Below are 20,837 nucleotides of genomic sequence, written 5' to 3'. Positions count from 1 at the left end.
TTGCAGAGCATGTCATTGGATATCGGGGAGGGGGGGGGTAGATTGCATGGACCAATCATAAGCAAATTAAAACTGGAAAAAAATTCAGAATACCAAATTAGGTCAATTTTTTTTATATCTTTTTAGTTACTATCTAGGGCATTTGAAATTTATGAGTTAAGTTTTTATTTAAAGAATTTAATGATCTTTGAGAAGTAAAAACCAAAAATTTGTTGTTCCATTTAACTTTTTCAAGTTATCCAACTTTTAACAAACTTCTTATTTTTTATGTCTTCAGGCTTCCAGTCCTTCAATCTCTTAGTTTTTTAGTATTTCAATCACATAGTTTTTAAGTTTATTCTTAGTATTTTAGCTTTTTAGTTTCTTAATTTCCTATATTTGTTGCACTATCTTATAATTTTAGTTTTTAAATTTCTTAATGTTTTTACTTTACAGTTCTATAGTTTTTTATTTATCACTTTTTCAGTCTCTTATAGATCTACAGAAAGTAGATAAAGTAAACTTACTGTTTTTTTTTGTATACGTTTTTAATTTTTTTAGCTTTTCAGTCTTCTAGTGTATTTGTTTTCTTATTCTGAATGTAATGTTTCATTTAAATAAATACAATAAAGTGTCAATTTTTGTAAAATGTACTTCAGGAGTTGTAGAAAAAATATTAGTGACAAACTATACAAAAAATTCTGAAAATAAAAATCTACTGAAATTAAAAATGTCAATTGAATAAAAAAATATTGATAATGCAGAGGTGATTTTAGTACTATCGTGTATTTCATGTTGAGATGAAGTTTTACGGAAAAATAAATAAATTTTACAACAGCAAATAGTATAAAAGTTGTATTAAAAATTACATTTTGGCATTGAAGACCCAACATTTGATCAGAGAGAGAAAATAACAGATTAATTGGATTGTGTTACAAAAAATGTTAATTAATTTTGCCTTGAAACTCAAAGCTCAGGACAGAAATGATTATTGTTCAGTATTCAAAAGTTCAGCGCCTGAAAAACCTGAAAATTGAAGGAAGCGTTGCTCGCTTGTGAAAACAAACAAATCTGCGGAAGCATTCGTGAAAATAATCAAATGCAGTTCTTGTTAATCCTGCCCCACCCTGTATATATTCGCGAAAGCTCCCCAGCCACGTATCGATCGATCGTTTGGCCGAGTTCTAGTTTCCGCAAACCGATCCTGTTTCCTTTCCAACCCTTTGAACGTGTTAAATGTCCTTATCACATTCCTCTTCTTCAGCCACATGCGCAATCATGTTAAAAAATCCAAAGTAAACTCCACATCCGGTATGCATCTGAAGCTTCCTTCATCCGTTTATTTGAACTTTCATTCCGGAATATTGAACCATGTGCCTTGTCATAATGTTTAATTTGTGACATTATAGTCACGTGCCACCGGCGTTGTTAACATTATAAATATGAAAAGCGAGGTTAAAAATAGAAGAGGGCAACATACGGAGCGCTGCGGATAATAAGCAGGTGCGAGATTTCTCCGGGATATCGCCGAAAAATGTTTGTACGTGAGCTTTGAGTAAACAGGAGCGCACCTGTCCGCAAATATGGGGAGTTGGGAGTTGCTTTTTTGGGGTAATTGGGAGAGTAAACAGATTTATAAGGGGAGATGAACGATACGTTTGTCTTTCAAGCGAAGAGATATATCATGAGGGGTGAAGAATGGCGCGAACTGTCGCCTGAGTTTAATTGAGTAACGAAGTGACAAATAATGCGAGGTGATGAGAAATAAGCGAGAATTGGCGGAAAAAAGCACGGGTCAAAAAATCCAGAATTATTTTCAGGCAAATGATAAATATGCAAACTTTAACAAATGTGCATGAAAAGGAAATTGTACTCTTGTTAGGTCAAATAGTATACAAGTTTTTCTATTTTGAAAAAGAATAAGCAGGAAACAAACAAACAAATACTAAGAAAATTATAAAATAAAATACGTAAAGTGAATAAAACATTATTAAGGGAATGCGTAGATCATTGCAAGGATAAAACTAAAGAAAAAAGGCAAATACCTACTTAGAACAAAAATGACAAAACGCAAAGCTAAGAAAAAAAATGGAATTTGCCGTTAAAAAAATAACATGGTGAGTTAAAAGAAAATAAATGACAGCAGTGGAACGAATAAAAAGAAAGGAAGAAGAAGAAGAAGAAACTAAAAAGGAAGAATGTAAAGTCATTTTATTGAGAAGATAATAAAAGCCAAAGACAATAAAAGTAAAAAAAAATAAATATTAAAAGCATTCAGTTTTAGTTTTTAAAATTACACCAAGGGCCGATTCAGAAAACATTTTAATTGCAATTAAATTTTAATTTAACGATTGAACGGCTATCAAAAGTAAATATAGATAAGTTTATTTAATTCGAGTTATGTTTTTAAATCTGGTAGTAATAACCGATAAGTAATCAACTGGATTTTGATCAGTATGTATTCAATTAAATTAAAAAAAAAAACTAAAAGTAATCGGTGTAATAAGTATAATATTTTACACAATATAAAATTTAAATGATAAGTAAAGCACGCACAGTATTTTATTAAATTTGTTCAGTATAAAGTGTCTATTAAACAAGTTATATATAATATATAATATATAATATATAATATATAATATATAATATATAATATATAATATATAATATATAATATATAATATATAATATATAATATATAATATATAATATATAATATATAATATATAATATATAATATACCGGGTGCTCACAAACCGGCGCCCCAACTCAATGGAGTGTGGTGGTGAATTGCCTACATATAAAGGTAAAAATAATAAAAAATTCTGTGTATTAAAGTTATTAATAAATAACGAATTTAAAAAAAATGATATGTGGCGAAGTTGTCTAAAAGTCGTGATCGCAGTAGAACTTGATCAACAATAAAAATAAATTATTTTTGAAACGTTTCCTAGGAAATAATTCCCAGTGTTGGCACATCTACAAACAGTGATTTTTTTGATGAATTTCAATTTTTTTTAAATTAAAAAAACTGCTAAAGTTTGTTAGTAAATTTAAAAATAATTATTCATCGTTTAGTTAAGGAACGATTACTTAGTGCGAAGCATAATATTCATAAAAAATAATGAAAACTGAAGAAGTTACCAAAATAAATTAGCAGCTCCAGATTTTTTTAAATATGGCTGTACACATGCTTCTCAACAACGTACCACTGAGTTGGTGCGCTAGTTTTTGAGCACCCTGTATAATGTATAATATATAATGTATAATATATAATATATAATATATAATATATAATATATAATATATAATATATAATATATAATATATAATATATAATATATAATATATAATATATAATATATAATATATAATATATAATATATAATATATAATATATGATATAATAATAATAATCGCATTTTTCAAGTACTCTACAACTCGCCCTGTATTTTGTTTGCATAGTTATGATATGGTTTCAAATTCATTTTTTATTTACTTTCAAACAACCTCTCCAAGTTAACAAATCAAATCAGGCCTACCCAAACAATCCCTTTGTACACATGATAAGATAATGGCATTTTTATTAGAAGAATTTTGTTGGAAACATGTGTATTTATACGCTCCGAGTCGAACAAGCAGCAACGATACATTTTTAATAGTCCCACCATAAACAACGGAATATTTCCGCTCCAACTCCGCTAAATATTTAGCAAATTTTTTCCGCCTTCCCAAACTGACCATTTCAGTCAAGCTATAAAAAACCGCTTTTGGTGAACGCCCCGATTGGCAAAATCCTCACATAAATATTTAATACTGGCGTAAACATCGATTTTAACGAGTTGGGACATGGTGATTGGACTTATCTAATTTTCTGATAAAAATGGGGAAGTCCCGGCCCACGAGTGCAACCGCTGCGTACCTTGAAAGTCGCTTCACTAAAAATAGCACACCCCCGATTCAAGGCACGCGTTTTTTACCCGAAAATGGCATCTATTTATGTCAGGGGGAAAACCGCATGAATTTTTATGACGCACTTCCATTGTGTGCCTCAGCCATTAACATACAGAGTTTTCAAAGTGCAGCATTTATCGTTAATACGGCTTTGACTTATCGTTATCTCTTAGGTCGGTACTTCCTTGTAACAAACTAGTCGCATTCAAGCTGCGTTGAGTATTGTGTGTCTGGCTGTAGAGGGGTTGTAGAGGGTGCTAGGAGTGGCTGAACAATGCAGCAAGAGCTAGACTCCGACTATGAGTCGGAATACTATTATTGTGTGTGAGTCAGAGCGAATTAAAACACTCGACTAAAAAGGTAAAATGTTACAGCCCCTGTCAAAAAGCCGGCTAACATGGACGACATCCTCATAGTGTCCTTCAAAGGCAGCGAAGCTGCGGATCTCTGGGCCGAGTATTTCACCAACTACTTTCAACAGTTGAGCAAAGCGAACAAAAAACCCTTCAAGTGAGTCAAAATTCCCCCAAAAAAAAATTTTTCCCTAACTAAATTTCACAGGATTCAGCATATGCTACTAGAAGACTGTATTTCCGAGCCGAAGGAAGACCCGAAAATCATCGCCGAACGCGCGACCAACGTCAAGTTACAACTAGTTATACTTTGTCCGAATTTTCTGGATTTTGTGGCCGAATATCCCGACAAGTGCTCCGAGTTAGGGAAGTTGCTCCTCGCCGATCGGACTCTAGCCCTACTCTTGGGAGTCTCCGACAGCGACTTGACCGAAGTCCACAAGAAAAGTATGTTTTTTGATCGTAAACTGTGACTATCATAATGATACTAGGTGATTCACACGGAAATCAAAATCATAATCTACATTTTTCACCGGTTTATTAAAAAAAATGAGAAGGAACTTAATAGGCATATCAAAATACCAGTACTGCATTTTTGATAGTGTCTCACAAAATAGTAAAAAAAATTTGGTCACACTGATTGGATTTTATCAATCACCCTGTACTATCACGCTCAAAAAGAATGACACTCTTAAAACCGCACCCACAAATCATTTCGATATTTTGTAAGGTAACTGAAGAGTGTGTAAACGTCCGGTTTGTTGAAATTTGGATCCAAAAAAACTCTATAGGTTTTTACTATCAGGCCCGGTTGGTAGGTGTGTCATTCTTTTTGATTGTGACTGTACCTATGTTTGCCATTGGATATTTTCCATAATTTTTCAAAGAACATTATTCATGTTTTTTTGAGCATAAAACATAAAATAAAAAAGATTTGGTAAGAAAATGTTATACAGTGGAACCTCGATTATCTGTTTCAAGTCATTCTAACATGATTTTAACAATTTCAAAAAAACTAGAAATCATCGTCGAAAATCATAGTGAAAGAAAATCTGTAACCAAATTAACTAGTTACTATAAAACTAAAAAAAACTGCTTTAAAAAAAATTTAAAAATAAAACCTTCAACTTTCGTAGCAACAAATAATTGTTATTTATGCTACAAGTGTGTTTTTGTTTCTAAATTAAATTATTCCCTCCCAGTTTATCTTATTTTAGGTATTTCTGAGCTTAGAAGGTTGAGAAAAATATTGTTTTAATATTTTATGAAAAGATTTAACGTTCAACGTCATACAAAAAAAAATAATAAAATTAGAACATAAATGAAAAAAAATTGTGTGTTCTGTTTTTTTAAAAAGGTCAGAACTGGAAATTTATCATTTTATTTACACCTAAATGATTCACAATATTTGTTAGTCATATACTTATAGGGTTATTCATTGATGACTCCCTAACCAGATAAAACACAAAAACTATTTTACAAAGCATATGTTTTTATTTTATGTTTAAAATTTAGAAAAAGTACATTAATTTGTTATACGATTTTTTCTACATAGAAAAAATAAACAGATGTAAGTAGTTTTAATTTCTGGAGAATGCCAAAAAATTTCGGCGTAGCAGTGAAGTTATGAAATGAACGTTATTCTCATTATTTGAGTGAAATTTTGACTTTTACGGTTTACGAACTGATATTTTAAAGGCAATCTAAGTTTCTTTTAAAAGCGACAAAAAAATAAGAATCCACTTAACTTTGTGAAATGTATTGCTCTTTTTACCAAGTCAGACGAGAAGTCTTAAGTTAATAACCCTGTATAAAAGTTTTCTATAAAACTGAAAAAAATTGCTTTCAAAAAAAATATATAAGAAATAAAACTTTCAACTTTCGTAGCAATAAATAATTGTTATTTATGCTACAAGTGTGTTTTTGTTTCTAAATTAAATTATTTCCTCCCAGTTTATCTTAATTTAAGTATTTCTGAGCTTCAGAAGGTTGAGAAGAATATTGTTTTAATTTTTTATGAAAACATTTAACGTTCAAGGCCATGCAAAAAAATAGTAAAATTGGGACGTCTACAGTATGTCATACGTAAATTTAAAAAAACTGTGTGTTCTGTTTCTTTAATAAAACAATAAAAAGGTCACAACTAGAAATTATCATTTTATTTATACCTAACGATACACAATATATTTAAATTCATATACATACAGGGTTATTCATTCATGACTCCCTAACCAGATAAAACGCTAAAACCATTTTACGAAGCATACGTTTTTATTTTATGTTTAAACTTAAATTTAGAAAAAGTTCAATAATTTGTTATACGGTTTTTTCTACATAGAAAAAATAAACAGATGTAAGTAGTTTTAATTTCTGGAGAATGCCGAAAAATTTCGGCGTAGCAGCAAAGTTATGAAATAAACGTTATTCTCATTATTTAAGTGAAGTTTTGACTTTTACGGTTTACAAACTGATATTTTAAAGGCAATCTAAATTTCTTTTAAAAGCGACAAAAAAATTTGAATCCATTTAGTTTTGTCATTTATCAAGTCAGACGAGGAGTCTTGAGTAAATAACCCTGTAAAAAAGTTTTCTATAAAATGAAAAAAATTGCTTTCAAAAAAAATATATAAGAAATAAAACCTTCAACTTTCGTAGCAACAAATAATTGTTATTTATGCTACAAGTGTGTTTTTGTTTCTGAATTTAATTATTCCTTCCCAGTTTATCTTATTTTAAGTATTTCTGAGCTTTAGAAGGTTGAGAAAAATATTGGTTTATTTTTTTTATGAAAACATTTAACATTCAAGGTCATGCAAAAACATAGTAAAATTGGGACGTCTACAGTACGTCATACATAGATTAAAAAAAACTATGTGTTCAGTTTTTTTAATAAAACAATAAATAGGTCAGAACTAGAAATTTATCATTTTATTTATACCTAAACGATACACAATATTTTTAAATGCATATACATACAGGGTTATTCATTCATGACTCCCTAACCAAATAGAACACAAAAACTATTTTACAAAGCATATGTTTTTATTTTATGTTTAAAATTTAGAAAAAGTACATTAATTTGTTATACGATTTCTTCTACATAGAAAAAAGAAACAGATGTAAGTAGTTTTATTTTTTGGAGAATGTCGAAAAATTTCGGCGTAGCAGCGAAGTTATGAAATGAACGTTATTCTCATTATTTGAGTGAAATTTTAACTTTTACGGTTTACAAACTGATATTTTAAAGGCAATCTAAGTTTCTTCTAAAAGCGACAAAAAAATAAGAATCCAAATAACCCTGTATAAAAGATTAACAAAAAATTAAACCTCTTTTAACGAAACAAAGCCTTTTTACCACGAGTCAGTTGTGTTCAGCTTAACAAAATCAGTATTAAAAGATGATTAAAAAAATGTAGGGTGTTTTGGCAAAATACTCATGAGTTTGCATTGCAACGATTTTCGAAACGCACTGTATACATAAAAATGTTTTGTGTAAGGCGCAGTTGGAATATTTTTTTCAAGCGATTTAAATGTAAAGTTTCTTAATAAAAAATAAAATTATTGAATTTTTTAACCTGTTACGAATTGGGCTATAAAAGTTGTAGAACTGTCCTACGAGATAATGAAGCCACTATTTTGCTTATTTATTTTTTTAAATAATTTTTTTATTGTAAAATGCGACTTTTTGCCGCAGCTTTCCCGACCTACTTCCAGTGGCAAAGACTGGGCGTGGGCCAGGACCAAGACGAGAACTTCACCAAGGAGTTCCTCGGCCACGCCATGTCCATCCTATCCCGAATCTGGAAACAGCAAACTTCGGTAACCCAGGAGAAGTCGTATTTTTCCGTCTCTCCGAAAAAAATCCGCCAAGGCCAGAACAGCGTGTTCATCCTCCTGACCTACCCCTTGCAAAAGGAGGACATTTTGAAGGTTTCCATCGAACGCAACAACGAAATCTTCGAAGTGAAGACCGTAAAACGGCGCAACCCCTACACAATCAAAATCTCCGTTCCCAACAACTTGACCGAAGTCACAGCCATAGTGAACATCCTTGTTGAAAAAAACGGCAGCATCGTGGGCAGTCGTCCAATCAAGTGCGAGAGCAGACTCAGAGAGCTTGAACAAATTTTGCGCCTCACTAATAATCCGATCGAGTTTATGTGTCAGGTAAAGCTTTGAAGTGCTTTTAAAGCTTTAAACAAAGGGAAATCAGGCAGAAGTTACAACTCCCACATTTCTAATGTTACAGACGTTGGGCTTTAACCCGTCCAGTCGCGAGCAGTTGGATAATTGGCTGCTCCAGGCCTTCCAGAGGAACCTGCCAGCGCATTTCAACCTCTTGGCCAATCACGACACGCCATTTGGCGCCTCCGTACAGCTCCACAAGCACAGTCACGAGGAGCACCCCACTCTGCTCCATTTCGCCGCCAAATTCGGATTCGAAAAACTCGCCCTGCAACTGCTGGACTGTCCGGGGGCTGATGTCGCGTTCGATATCAAAAATATACACGATATGACGCCTTCTGAGATTGCTGAGACCAATGGACACCCGGAACTTGCGGCCACACTGCGTGGGTACATGAATATGAACGAGTTCACGCACATGTACTCCAAATTGAAGGAAATGAGCTTGAATTCGGCTAAAATAGGTATGGTTTACCCTGTATATTAACATAAGGATAAATAAAAATGGAATATTTAATTAAAAATACATCAAAAAGTCAAATATTTTGATCCAAATATTAAAAAAAAACTTATTACACAAAATTTCGTCAAAAACAAGCCAAAAATTTTCAAATTAGGTCACAAATTTTGTAATTTTTGTCTTTTTCAAACCAAAAATATACCCTTTTTTCTTCTATTGGTTGAATAATAATCATTTTATACAAAAACATACTTGAAAATCAATTGAGTTGAGTGTTTTGTTGAATTTATGCTATAAATTGTAAAAATTGACGTTTTTTTTAGTAAAAATTTTATTTGTTTTGTTATTATTATCCGATATATTTTTACAAAAAAAATATATACAGTGTGGAATTTTTAACTGGAATGAAATTCATAACTTGAACATGGGCATTTTTTGTAAAAATTTCAAAAACATGTCGCCTTTTGTTTTTTCTTGGCCATCATTTGGCGGATATGGTTTTTGTTTATCTGCTGTCAAAACTGCACAGCCACCTTTAACTTTTTTTTTCAAATGTAACGGTATGTCGTTGACACCTCATGTGAAAGCCCTTTTCGCAATCATTACAACGCATTATTTGTTTTTTGAATTTTTTCAAAGCCTACGTGATAAAAAAATTAAAGCAGTGTGGAATTATTAACTAAAATAAAATTCGTAACTTGGATATAAGCAGTTTTTGTAAAAAATCCTGAAACAGGTCGATGTTTTATTTTCTTTGCGCATCATTTGGTACATGCGTTTTTTGTTTATCTGTTTTTAAAAATGCGCTACCACCTCTAACTTTTTTTTTTCAAATGTTATGGTATGTCATGTGTCACCTCATGTGAAAGAGCACTTTGCAAGGAATACAACGCACTCTTTGTTTTCTGTATATTTTCAAAGCCTACGCGATAAAAAATGAAAACCAATTTTTATAAGTCGAAATTAGGCAAATCACACTAGAAATGTTGCAAAATGTTTGAAATTCTTGCTACTGTCGTTATATTATTTCTCAAAAGAAGAACAGTGCCCATTTTGAACAACAGTTGCATTAAATAATGTTCAACTTATAAAATTGGTTTTAATTTTTCTATCCTGTAGGTTTTGGAAAAATTCAAAAAACAAATAGTGCGTTATAATGCCTACGAAAAGGGCTTTCATACGAGGTGTCACTTGACATAACATTTGAAAATTTAGAGGTGGCTGTGCATTTCTGACAACAGATAAACAAAAACCATATGCACCAAATAGTAGGCAAGGAAAAATAAAAATTGACCTGTTTCGGGAATTTTCACCAAAACCGCCTTAATCAAAGTTATGAATTTTATTCCATAAGGCGCGAAGAAATTACGAAAATAACCAAATTTTTTACAGACGAGGACAGTTATATCACCCCGAAAGAGATCGAAGAACTGTACAAAATATGCCCCGCCCCTAGACCCGTCTTCTTCGGCGACTCTTTAAACTCACCGAGCAGTGAGTGTGGCTACATGTCCATGACTCCGCCCGGTAAGCACAAGCCCCACCCTCCAACTCCAATTCATCTCTAGTTTCCAGTCAAAATAATCATCGAACACTCCGAACCAGCCAAAAGCCCCACCCCTTCAATCAAGACTGACGCCCCTTCTTCACTCCCACCCAACGAAATAACTGAAGACAAAGTCCAAAAGGAGCTCCTCGAAATCATCAACGATTTCAAAAACAACGTCCACTCAATTTCCCAAGTTGAAAAACTAGTCGAGGAGTGGAAAAACCGCAACGATGTACAAAAATCCTTCAAAGAGAAGCAAGAACAGTTGAAGGAAATGCGGTTAAAGTACGAGAAAATACAGCAAGAGATGAAAGCTTCAATGAAAAAGCCCACTCCCTTCGAAAGGGTGAGAAAGTTGTTCGGGAGAAGCAAATCAAAGGAAGAAAAACACGAAATTTCATCACCGGTGTTGGCGTCGCCCAGTATTGTGGCCATTCAGACCCAAAGACCCATCAGCAGTCTGAGTACCTCAAGTTCTGGTTCCTCGGGCCGGATGAGTACCATCAGTGGGTGCAGTTTGGGCGACAGTGGCACCCATTCCGACAACGAGGAACGAAAAGTAAGTTTTACGATTAATTTTATCTTTTTGTAATTATCATTGTTTAGAATATGCTGGGGAGTCACAATGAAGAAGATTTCCGAAATGTGTTCAATAAGGCTGCCTTAGAGTTAAATTACACGCCAGTTCCGGCCCCTAAACCGGTCAAAACCGGGATTTTCTCCAATCGGAATCAGTTATTTGAAACCATTGAGGTTAGTCACGCCCTGCTTTGTTTCTGGTGATTCTATTGGTGCGTTTTAGGAGAAGCCAATCGCAAGGCCCGACTCACTTCCGGTAGGGGAGGAGTATTACATACAGTTTCCGCGATCGGGCTTACCAGTGGCAGGTTAGTAACTTTTATTAAAAAATTCCGGATTTTAAGTTGCACAAATTTTTTTTTAATAACATATTTTGATGATTTTGATGTTTAGCGGTGTGTAGCATTAAATTCTGATAAATGTAAAGTTTTACTCTAGACGTACAGTCACGATCAAAAAGAATGTCACCCCGAACAATAAAACTGATCTTTTCGTAAATATTTCTGTTGTAAAAATTAATTTGTTTGTACACAGGAGTTGAGGAGAAAGCCGGCCAAGAGTACATGAACGTGGGGGCTGCCAAAGACGAAGAGACCCACGAATACATGAACTTCAAAGTAATGACCAAGAGATAGACTAAGACTTGATGTAATTTTTTATGTCAGTAATTTTTAGTAACATAATATTTATGTGAACCTTTTTCTCAAATATTTATTTATTCATTTTTCTGTTATATTTTATGCTCCACGATTTGTATGTTGTTAAATTTATATTTTGTACATTTTTATAATAAACGCAACGCATTTTTGGAACATTCGAACTTTATTTCCCGAAAATATTAATCACAATTTGGCTTAAATCAAGGCTATGTGCTGATGCGGGCCCCCAGAGCCCGGTTCATTTTCTCCTGTCTTTTCTGCTGCTGTTCCCACAGCCGCTTCTCCCTGTCCTGTCTCCTCTTCTCCCGTAAGGCTTGCTGAGCGTCCCAGTCTAACGTCTCGCCCTCCCAGCCTGAGTTCTCCTCCCACTCTTGCAGCTCCCCGGACACCTACAAGACAAGCAATTGAACGAAAGCCCCCTTAACTGGGAGAAAAACGTACAACAGGCACAGCATCGATTAGATTCAAGCGGGAGGGCGCCTCCGGCGCCCCCCGATCAGTATTAATGAAAACTTTCGTCTGTTTTGTGATTTTTGGGGCCATGTCTTCGAAAAAGTCAAGGCGCTCCTCTGGCGGCACTTCGGCCTGCTGTTGAGCTTCAACTTTGCGTTTTCTGTACAGTTCAATGTGGTCTTGGACCGTCTTTGGCTCGGAATAGTCAGGTTTCTCGTCCCAAGCCCAGTTCTCTTCAATGTCTTTGGGGTTCGAAACAACGTGAGTCAACGGAACGGAATCGACGCTCACGCGACGCCGCCGCCGAAAACAACACAAAGCGCGCCGAAACACACTCACAAAGAACAAAACCAAGTGTTTTATCTTATTAACTAGCAGCGAAACTACCATTTTGACACTCTCACAATAACCACATTTTTGACTTGGAATGAATTAAAAGTGGCTTGTTTCACAGCAGTCGAGTCGTAGAAACGACCCAAAGCATTTTTTAGTCACGTTTTCGATTTATTTTGGCGATAAAACACAAAAAATTGCAAGTGTCAAATGTGACAAGTGAGGTTATCTCACTCCCATTAGCCCGAAAAAGCAAAATGCCAAATAAAAAACACAGTTAAAAATTAATATAAATGTTTATTTATAACGCAATTTGTTACAAAAGCTACACTGTAGTGTTATTATTACGCCCCAAAACTTGTGGCGCGAAATTCAAACTTGGGAAATTTCCATTCAGCCTCTGACACATTTCTCTCTCTTTGTGGTCCTATCAAGCTCGCATTTTTCGCTGGGGGCGCACTTGGTGTTGCCGCAGTATGCCCCGGTCGCCCCCTCTGTGCAATAAACTCAATTTACGTTTTTAAATTCAGTTAAAACTTACTCGAATTCGAGGAGTATTTTGAGTTTGATCCCTTGTTTTTGTCTTGGTATTGGTAAATGTCGGTGCATGATTTGGTGCCACAGATGTTGGTGCAGCAGACCTGGGCCCCGTGGCAGTTACTGTTGTCTTTGCATTTGGGGCTGCAGCTATCTATACGACTAGCCGTGGGGCAGTTGCTACCTGTTGTTTTTTTTAGTTTTTTTTTTTTTTAGTAGTAAAGAATGAAACTTACTGCCCAATGACCAAGTGGATCTGATTGCTACTAAAGCAATGAAGCACAAAAGCAATAACTTGGCATCTAAAATTGTATGTAAAAATTTGTGTAATTGTAATGGTAAAATACTTACTCATTTTATCTGCCTGGAATTATTGCGACTGAGACTAAAATTTCTCTTGACCGTCTATTTATGATTGCATTTATTATCCTCGCCTCTGGCATTTTAATTCTGCATTAATTTTCCTTCACGTGGCATCATTTAATTGACTCCACACTAATTATTTTATGATTAACGAAATAAGTACTCTATTGTTTCCAATTTTACATACTGAAATTTTAAGGTGAGATAAAAAGCGTAAAACTCATTATTTTTATTCAAAGAAGTGAATAATTAAGTTTCTAGAAATTTAGTTTTTATTAATTTATGTACAAGAACGTGTTTTGCACACTTTTTTAGTAATAGCCTGAGCACTTTTATTTCGTAATCAACATAAATTCTCTGAAGAGTAATTAAAATATCATCAGAAACCAGTTTGGAAGTAGGTAAAAGTAAAACAAGTTTCGTTGCAAAAATTGTAGGTAATTCAAAATGAAAAAATACAATCAAACAGATTCAAGTTTCGCGCTTTTTTGCATTATAGTCCCATCTTTTGATTGTTTCTGTTTATTTCTCTAGTCTTTTAACTGCAGTGTGTTTGAAGACCAGGTTTTGGCAAATAAGGCAATAAATATGTTTTAAACAATTTATTTGTAATTTGGTGTTTATCAGAACGGACGTGATTAAATGTTTGTAAATTGTAGATTGTGATAACAGTGATTCATGCCTTTTTATTGTTTTGCGTATTTTAGTGTGTTATTTTAGTTGCCAATAAATTTCTTAATTATGTTGTTTTTTTTATTATAATATCTACAATTTTTATACTCGTTTCACTTTTATTAATATGCACTAGACAGACTAACGTTGGTATAAAAAGTTACAGTAAAAAAATCAAGTATGTGTTTAAGACATAACAACCTATATAAAAGTAAAAAAAAAACAAATCTGGGGGAAACAGAAATTGTCTTAATTGTTCTAAATATAAACTAAAATATGTTTTTTTTAATATTGTTTTTTATAATTATTTTGTGTATGAATAAACACACCAAAGTACCTACCTTCCATTTGTTTTTGTACCTACTTATCTTTAAACTTAAATAACTTGTGTAATAACTAATCGCAATTAATAATTATTAAGGGCCAGTTTATAGAAAGTTTATTAAATTTAAATTGGTTGTTACAAGTTAACAATGCGAATAAACCAATCAAATTCGTTCAATTTGGTCACGTGACTAGTTAATCACGCATTTAATTGCGGATTAAATTTATAAACCGGTCCTTAGAGTACGCAATGAAAATTTGGAGCGTAGATTTTAAAACACTCTGTGTAATCAAAAAGAATTAAATTTCTGTAGGTATGTACATATAATGACAACTACAACACAAATTCTAAAAATTTTTATTGAACGATTAGATCCAAAAAAATAAATACAAAATTACTGTAATTTACTCCGATTTCTGAAAAAAAAAATCGTTAACTTAACATTGCGGCAATAAACCGATTTTTACCTCATCTGGGGTTGGAATCGGCGGTTTAACGGGAAACACTGGCAAGCAAATCGCTCCGCCACAATCATTTTTACAACACTTCATTGGCCCAAAACAGCCTTCATCGGTTTCGCAAAGTTTCAACGAAGAAATGATACAAGCTGGTGGCGGCAAAGACGGAGGACAATCTCCAGGTTTTTCTGAAGAAATGACTCCAACAAAGACCGACAAAACTACCAAAAACTTGAACATTTTTGACAAGAAACTAAACCCAAGAACAGCAAAACTCCCTTTTGTATGGAATTTTCAAATGCACTTTTGCGAAATAGTCACGGAAAAGTAATAACAGTTATCAGCACAAATAATTAAGAGATTATTTAGGTCACAGTAGTGTTTTAACTAAATTAAAACAATTAAGTTAGTTTTATGCTAAGTTTTATTTGTTTTATGCTTCTTTTTTTTGAACTTATTTAAATTAATCTCAGAACTCGGAAAAATAAAGTAAAATTTTCATTTTGAGAAACGATACCATATCTTGTCATACTTATTTTTTTTTATGGAAGGGAAACTGGGCTCCACTTTTGCATTCTATCAGATATCCGTTAAATTATGAAAAATTAAATGCAGCTTAATCTCGTGTAATTTAAATATTTTAAATAACGTACCAATTATTGTGTTTATCCATTGATAAAACATTACGACCGGTTTTTCACCTAAAGTATAAATTTCTGATAGGTATGGAACGTTGCCAGTTTACATTATCTCGAATAATGAAAGTATTTTTGTTATTTTTGGTTGTTTTCGCTTTAGGGTGGGCACAAAAAGAGGGTATTTGTCCTGAACCTCTTGGTGCTGGAATTTGTATCTCGACATGTAAATCGGATTTTGACTGTGATGGCAATTTAAAATGTTGCCAAAATGGATGTGGAGGATCGAACTGTATTCACCCTGAAGGTTTCGTTTAGACAATGATTATTTAGGTAAATTTTATTGTTTGTTTTTCGTGTTTGACTTCTAACAATTTTAGAAGAAAGAAGACTTGAACAACTTGATGTATTGACTTTCGTTTTCTTAATTAAATTTTTATAGACATAAAATAGTGTTTCATTTAAGCCTGGAATTTTTAATTGGAATAAAATTCATAACTTTGATTTAGGCGACTTTGGTAAAAATTTCCGAAACAAGTCAATTTTTACATTTTCATGCCTACTATTTGGTGCATATAGTTTTTGTTTATCTGTTGTCAGAAATGCACAGCCACCTCTAACTTTTTTTTTTTCAAATGTCATGTTATGTCAGTGACACCTCGTATGAACACCTTTTTCGCAAGCATTACAACGCAGTTTTTGTTTTTTGAATTTTTTCAAAGCCTACGTTATAAAAAAATAAAAACCAATTGTTTAAGTTGAACATTATTTAATGCAACAATTGTTCAAAATGGGCACCGTTTCTCGCATGGGAAATAATATAACAATAGTAGCATGAATTTCTAACATTTTGCAACATTTCTAGTGTGATTTGTCTAATTTCAACTAACAAAAATTTGGTTTACATTTTTTTATCGCGTAGGCTTTGAAAATATTTAGAAAACAAAGAGTGCGCTGTATTCCTTGCAAAGTGCTCTTTCACATGAGGTGACACTTGACACACCGTTACCTTTGAAAAAAAAAGTCAGAGGTGGCTGGGCATTTTTGAAAACAGATAAACAAAAACCGCATGTACTAAATAATGTGCAAAAAAATTAGAAAATCGATCTGTTTCAATTTTTTTTACAAAAATCGCTTATATCCATGTTACAAATTTTATTAAAAAAAAAAAGTTGGGAGGTGGCTGTGCAGTTTTGACAGCAGATAAACAAAAACTATATCCACCAAATAATGAGCAAAACAAAAACAAAAAACAACCTGTTTCTGGAATTTTTACAGAGATTGCTTATGTCCAAGACATGAATTTCATTCCAGTTAAAAATTCCACACTGTATATATTTTTTTTGTAAAAATATATTGAATAATAATAATAATACAATACAAATTGATGATTGAAAACTGTTTTTTTTGCCCCGAATTTTGTTCTTCTTTATGGTTAAAAATTTTGAGTAGCTAGAAGAAGCAGTAAAAAAATGGTTAGGTCTAGTTTCTGGTAAAATAATAACGGAGGTTTAACTGAGGTTTAATAGTACGAGAAACGGGGCTTTAAACGCACAATTATAGTAACTGTTGTCTTTGATTTTTGATTAGCTGTTTGCAATACTAGTTTCCTTCCAAAAGTTCGAGGTTGAGTTGCTTTCTGAGTCAAGGAACGATTAAAGTGGATCAAAGAATAAAAAACAATTTTAAGAAATGGCGTTAAAAAGAAAAAGAAAAAAATATGCATTTAAATTTTTTTTATCTAAATAATATAGTAATAAAAACAATTTTTTTCGGTCGTTTTATAATTTATAATCATACCTTGCATTTTTTATACAGCGTTGGCGGAAGTATAGAACCAAGCGTTTTCAAAAATTGTTTTTTTCGAAATTTTTGTTTGTTATTGATTACGTGTATAATACACGTATTAATAAATTTTTTGAAAAATTCAAATAAGAAAAAATTTACCAATCGACCATTTTATTATATTGAGTAAGATAAAAAAATAACTAAATCAAATATAAATATAAATATAAATAAATATAAGAGATTTTTTAAATGTTTCTTTTTAAATAAAAATTGACCTGTCTCAAAAATTTTATTTTTTTTGTTTTTTTTTACTAAGATATTTAAGGTGGCTTGTTTTTAAACTAAATGTGAATTTTGTTGTTATACTTTTGGTTCAATCTGTTTACAGTCTTAAACGTGAAACTGTATAACGATTGAAATAGTGTGACTTCTCTGATAAAACTTTACTCACAGCAGACGCTTTTCTGACTGAAAACGCGATGAAACGCTCAAAAAACTAAAATTTTTGACCTAATTTTGTTTAGCAGCAGGAATTGAAGAAAAAAACAGTAGTAAATTAATACAAGTATAATAAAAATGGGTAATTTTTAATACATTTTTTCTATTTTTGTAGATTTCAACCAATTACTAAATTGCGCAAACCGCAGTGGAACCCCACATCCGCCCTAAATCCGCACACTTAATCAAAATTTCAATTTGTCGTTTTGTGGTTTCCGTTTCTTCGACTCTTGCACCTACACAACATCCAATTCCATTCATCTTAAAGCCCTACAAGTGTTAACAATGCAGGCAAAACTTTTCTTAATCCTTTCCCTTCTAACTGTTTTTGTGTACGGCCAAAGGCCTCGAACAAAATCGGGAGACTGCCCCCCGTACCCCAACGTGGGGATCTGTGAAGTGGCCTGTTTCGAAGACAACCACTGTGCCGGCCATTTCAAATGCTGCCGGACGGCTTGTGGCGGCACTTTTTGTACGGCCCCTGTAACAACGAGGCGAATTCAAAGAGGAGGTGAAATGGATACAATTTTTTTTAAAGAAAATTAATTTGTGTTTTAGAGAAACAAGGGTCTTGTCCAGTTGCACCGTCAGGCCCTTGGGTGTGCTCCAGCAGGTGTGCCCTAGACTCGGACTGCAGGGGGGCTAAAAAGTGCTGCAGGAATCGGTGCGGGGCCATGGCTTGCACCAAACCCGAATTTTAATCAGTTACAATTGTAGTATCGTTGTATGAATAAAAATTAGCAAATCGACGCATTTTGTGTTTTATTTATTTCCTTAAAATTTGAAATGGTTTGAGCAAATGTCAATTCTAGCTTATGGGAATGACGTAAAGTGACTTCAGTTTGACAGTTTTTTTTAAAGGTTATGTTATTGTAAAAAAATTGATTTTTTACGAAATGATGGATGTGGCAAAACACAGACGCAGTCGGTCCCGTTCCCCGGACCACCGGAGACACAAAACTGATAGATCGTTTAAAAATGATCGTAATAGGAGACACAGGTCCAGGTCTCATTCCAGGTCAAGAGACCGCCATTCCAGCAGACGCAGGTCTAGATCCAGAGGCACCACAACAAACGGTTTTGAACGAAACGACAAATATGAAGTCACAAAGAAAAAACACCTTGAGGACGAGTTCATGGAGTCCCGACGCCAGGAGCGTGAGATCCTCGGAATGAGGGATTACCCCAGCATTTGGGGCCAATCCCCCGAACCCGAAGACTCCGACAGTGACGTCGAAGACGTCACCAAGAACGCCCCCAAGCTAAAAAAACGGAAGAAGGAAAAGAAAAAATCCCACAAGAAGCATAAAAAGAAGAAGAAAAAGAAGAAGTCTTCAAGTGAGAGCAGTTCAGGGGAGGAAGAGTGGGTCGAGAAGACCACAACCACCAACAAACCCCAAACCAATGCGGAAGAGACCGAAGAGGTGATCGTCGGCCCCATTTTGAAGCCCCATGCCGCCCTGACTCACAAGGAAATGGGCAAGGCTTTGCTCCCTGGTGAGGGGGCTGCCATGGCTGCGTACGTCGCCGAAGGAAAACGGATACCAAGAAGAGGTGAAATTGGACTCACGTCTGAAGAAATTGAAAGTTTTGAAGCCGTGGGTTATGTCATGTCCGGCTCAAGACACAGGAGAATGGAGGCTGTGAGGATACGGAAAGAAAACCAGATTTATTCAGCTGATGAGAAGCGGGCTTTGGCCATGTTCAGCAAAGAAGAACGGCAGAAGAGGGAGAACAGGATTTTGGGACAGTTCAGGGAAATGGTCAACTCCAAACTGGCCGAAAAGAAAAATTAATTTCGTAGAATTGAGTGTTTATTACGTATAAATAAAGTTTTTTTATTACTTAATTTGTTTTACATTGTTGTACCCAACCGGTCCATCCCCCAGGGAAATGTTTGGCGCTGAAAATTGAACTTAAATTTCGGGTCAAAGTGGCCTATGATTTCGAATTAAGTTGGCAACATCTAGTTGCCAACTAAATTTAAAAATCACAGGCGACTTTAATTAAAGACGGAACAAAACGAATGTTTTACTTTACGTATCCCAGATTTTTGGCTAAATCTAGCGCAGCTCGGCTCCGCCGCCCCGACTGACAACTGAAAACTAAAGGCGTGGTGTTTGTAGGCTTTTCTCTTCGGAAAACTTGACGAAATTGTTCATCACTTGTGTTCTGCAGCGTTTCTTCTAAAGTGGCCACTTGAAATGAAGTACTTTGCAGTTAATTCATAAGTTAATTAGGGTATTTACAAGGTATATTGATGCTTCCAGGAATTGTTCCAGTTTGCGCTAATTCCGACGGGTTCCTCACATCAATTAGAAGAACCTGTCTGTTGTCTTTTAGGCTTCTAACGTAGTCAAAAGTTACTTCGTCTGACATTCTGTGGCTTATATTTAACGTTTGTGAGAATTGGGATAGAGGGCGCTCGAGTGACTGGCAATTTTTTATCGGATTGAAATGAATTCTATGCACAAGTGAATGAGCCCTTATGTGCTGTTTCAATCCAATAAAAAAGCCCAGTTGCTACAAAACGTCGTGATTGTTCAAATATGTGAGAAATTTGAAGCTGAGAATATTGATTTGAAGTCAATTTTACTTTTTACGGTTGGTAGAAGCTGTCGTTATTTTATAATTTAAATCAATGACTCACCACATTATAAATAATTCAATCGTATTGTAATAGTATTGATTGTATGGAAATAAATAAGATTAATTAATTTTTAAGAGATGATTACGGAGAACCATAAGTTAGGAGATGAAACGAGATACAAAATCGCAGGATTTCTTGAACCGAAAAATGTAAAAGTAAAAATGTTTTTTTTATTTTGCTTTTTAATAATGATTTTGAGTTAAAAATTAATTTTTAGTCACGACTTTAATGAAGGAAGAAGCCATGTAATTTTTTCAAACGTTAAGGTACATCTTTTTGTTAGACACACTTTTTTTATTAAAAATTTGCTGATTATATTATATTATATATATTATATATATTATATTCAAAGTGATGCTCGAAAAATCATCTATTTAGGTCAAAAATGACGTTATTTTTGCATTTTT

The 20,837-nt window shown here is 33.7% G+C and overlaps 5 protein-coding genes across 6 annotated transcripts in view; 3 read left to right on the top strand and 2 right to left on the bottom strand.

The window, feature by feature from the left end:
- stumps overlaps window positions 1-11,871 on the top strand; it is a 30,915-nt gene extending 19,044 nt beyond the window's left edge. Inside the window, exons 1-10 of one of the 2 annotated variants that reach the window (XM_964511.5) lie at window positions 4,113-4,253; window positions 4,308-4,443; window positions 4,495-4,733; window positions 7,981-8,453; window positions 8,536-8,935; window positions 10,324-10,458; window positions 10,507-11,039; window positions 11,087-11,233; window positions 11,283-11,367; window positions 11,594-11,871. In XM_964511.5, coding sequence (XP_969604.2) covers window positions 4,208-4,253; window positions 4,308-4,443; window positions 4,495-4,733; window positions 7,981-8,453; window positions 8,536-8,935; window positions 10,324-10,458; window positions 10,507-11,039; window positions 11,087-11,233; window positions 11,283-11,367; window positions 11,594-11,694 — 2,295 coding nt within the window. In that variant the 5' untranslated portion in view covers window positions 4,113-4,207 and the 3' untranslated portion in view covers window positions 11,695-11,871. Of the gene's footprint in view, window positions 1-4,112; window positions 4,254-4,307; window positions 4,444-4,494; window positions 4,734-7,980; window positions 8,454-8,535; window positions 8,936-10,323; window positions 10,459-10,506; window positions 11,040-11,086; window positions 11,234-11,282; window positions 11,368-11,593 lie in introns of those variants that run through there. The other variant, XM_064357880.1, reaches the window with a different exon arrangement.
- LOC658181 (uncharacterized protein) lies at window positions 11,863-12,561 on the bottom strand. Its single transcript, XM_964590.4, has 2 exons — window positions 12,160-12,561; window positions 11,863-12,107 (listed from the first exon to the last, which is right to left on the bottom strand). Exons 1-2 carry the CDS (start codon window positions 12,559-12,561, stop codon window positions 11,925-11,927), a joined length of 585 nt encoding a protein of 194 aa, XP_969683.1. The 3' UTR covers window positions 11,863-11,924.
- A 220-nt stretch (window positions 12,562-12,781) lies between these two features.
- Window positions 12,782-13,560, bottom strand: LOC658262 (uncharacterized protein). The gene is made up of 4 exons (XM_964663.5): window positions 13,393-13,560; window positions 13,278-13,343; window positions 13,046-13,225; window positions 12,782-12,998 (listed from the first exon to the last, which is right to left on the bottom strand). The coding sequence occupies exons 1-4, from the start codon at window positions 13,394-13,396 to the stop codon at window positions 12,898-12,900; spliced, it is 351 nt and encodes a 116-aa protein (XP_969756.1). The 5' UTR covers window positions 13,397-13,560; the 3' UTR covers window positions 12,782-12,897.
- A 4,410-nt stretch (window positions 13,561-17,970) lies between these two features.
- On the top strand, window positions 17,971-18,529 carry LOC658333 (WAP four-disulfide core domain-like protein). Its single transcript, XM_964731.3, has 2 exons — window positions 17,971-18,291; window positions 18,339-18,529. The coding sequence occupies exons 1-2, from the start codon at window positions 18,066-18,068 to the stop codon at window positions 18,479-18,481; spliced, it is 369 nt and encodes a 122-aa protein (XP_969824.1). The 5' UTR covers window positions 17,971-18,065; the 3' UTR covers window positions 18,482-18,529.
- Window positions 18,530-18,584: 55 nt separating this feature from the next.
- LOC658406 (uncharacterized protein) lies at window positions 18,585-19,629 on the top strand. The gene has a single exon (XM_964795.4). It carries the CDS (start codon window positions 18,677-18,679, stop codon window positions 19,574-19,576), a length of 900 nt encoding a protein of 299 aa, XP_969888.1. The 5' UTR covers window positions 18,585-18,676; the 3' UTR covers window positions 19,577-19,629.
- Window positions 19,630-20,837: the final 1,208 nt, after the last annotated feature.

This window comes from Tribolium castaneum, chromosome 7 (genome assembly GCF_031307605.1).
Source record: "Tribolium castaneum strain GA2 chromosome 7, icTriCast1.1, whole genome shotgun sequence".
NCBI classification, from domain to species: Eukaryota; Metazoa; Arthropoda; class Insecta; order Coleoptera; family Tenebrionidae; genus Tribolium; species Tribolium castaneum.
This window is presented reverse-complemented; position numbering and strand designations above follow the sequence as displayed.

What these genes read in the sequence shown, in the direction of transcription:
- LOC658181 (XM_964590.4), bottom strand. Translation starts at nt 12,561, where the DNA reads ATGGTAGTTTCGCTGCTAGTTAATAAGATAAAACACTTGGTTTTGTTC. An exon ending in TAATCGATGCTGTGCCTGTT is followed by an intron (nt 12,108 to 12,159) that starts GTACGTTTTTCT and finishes CTTGTCTTGTAG; the next exon opens with GTGTCCGGGGAGCTGCAAGA.
- LOC658333 (XM_964731.3), top strand. Translation starts at nt 18,066, where the DNA reads ATGCAGGCAAAACTTTTCTTAATCCTTTCCCTTCTAACTGTTTTTGTG. An exon ending in GAGGCGAATTCAAAGAGGAG is followed by an intron (nt 18,292 to 18,338) that starts GTGAAATGGATA and finishes TTTGTGTTTTAG; the next exon opens with AGAAACAAGGGTCTTGTCCA.
- LOC658262 (XM_964663.5), bottom strand. An exon ending in ATCCACTTGGTCATTGGGCA is followed by an intron (nt 13,226 to 13,277) that starts GTAAGTTTCATT and finishes AAAAAACAACAG; the next exon opens with GTAGCAACTGCCCCACGGCT. An exon ending in AAAATACTCCTCGAATTCGA is followed by an intron (nt 12,999 to 13,045) that starts GTAAGTTTTAAC and finishes TTTATTGCACAG; the next exon opens with AGGGGGCGACCGGGGCATAC.
- LOC658406 (XM_964795.4), top strand. Translation starts at nt 18,677, where the DNA reads ATGATGGATGTGGCAAAACACAGACGCAGTCGGTCCCGTTCCCCGGAC.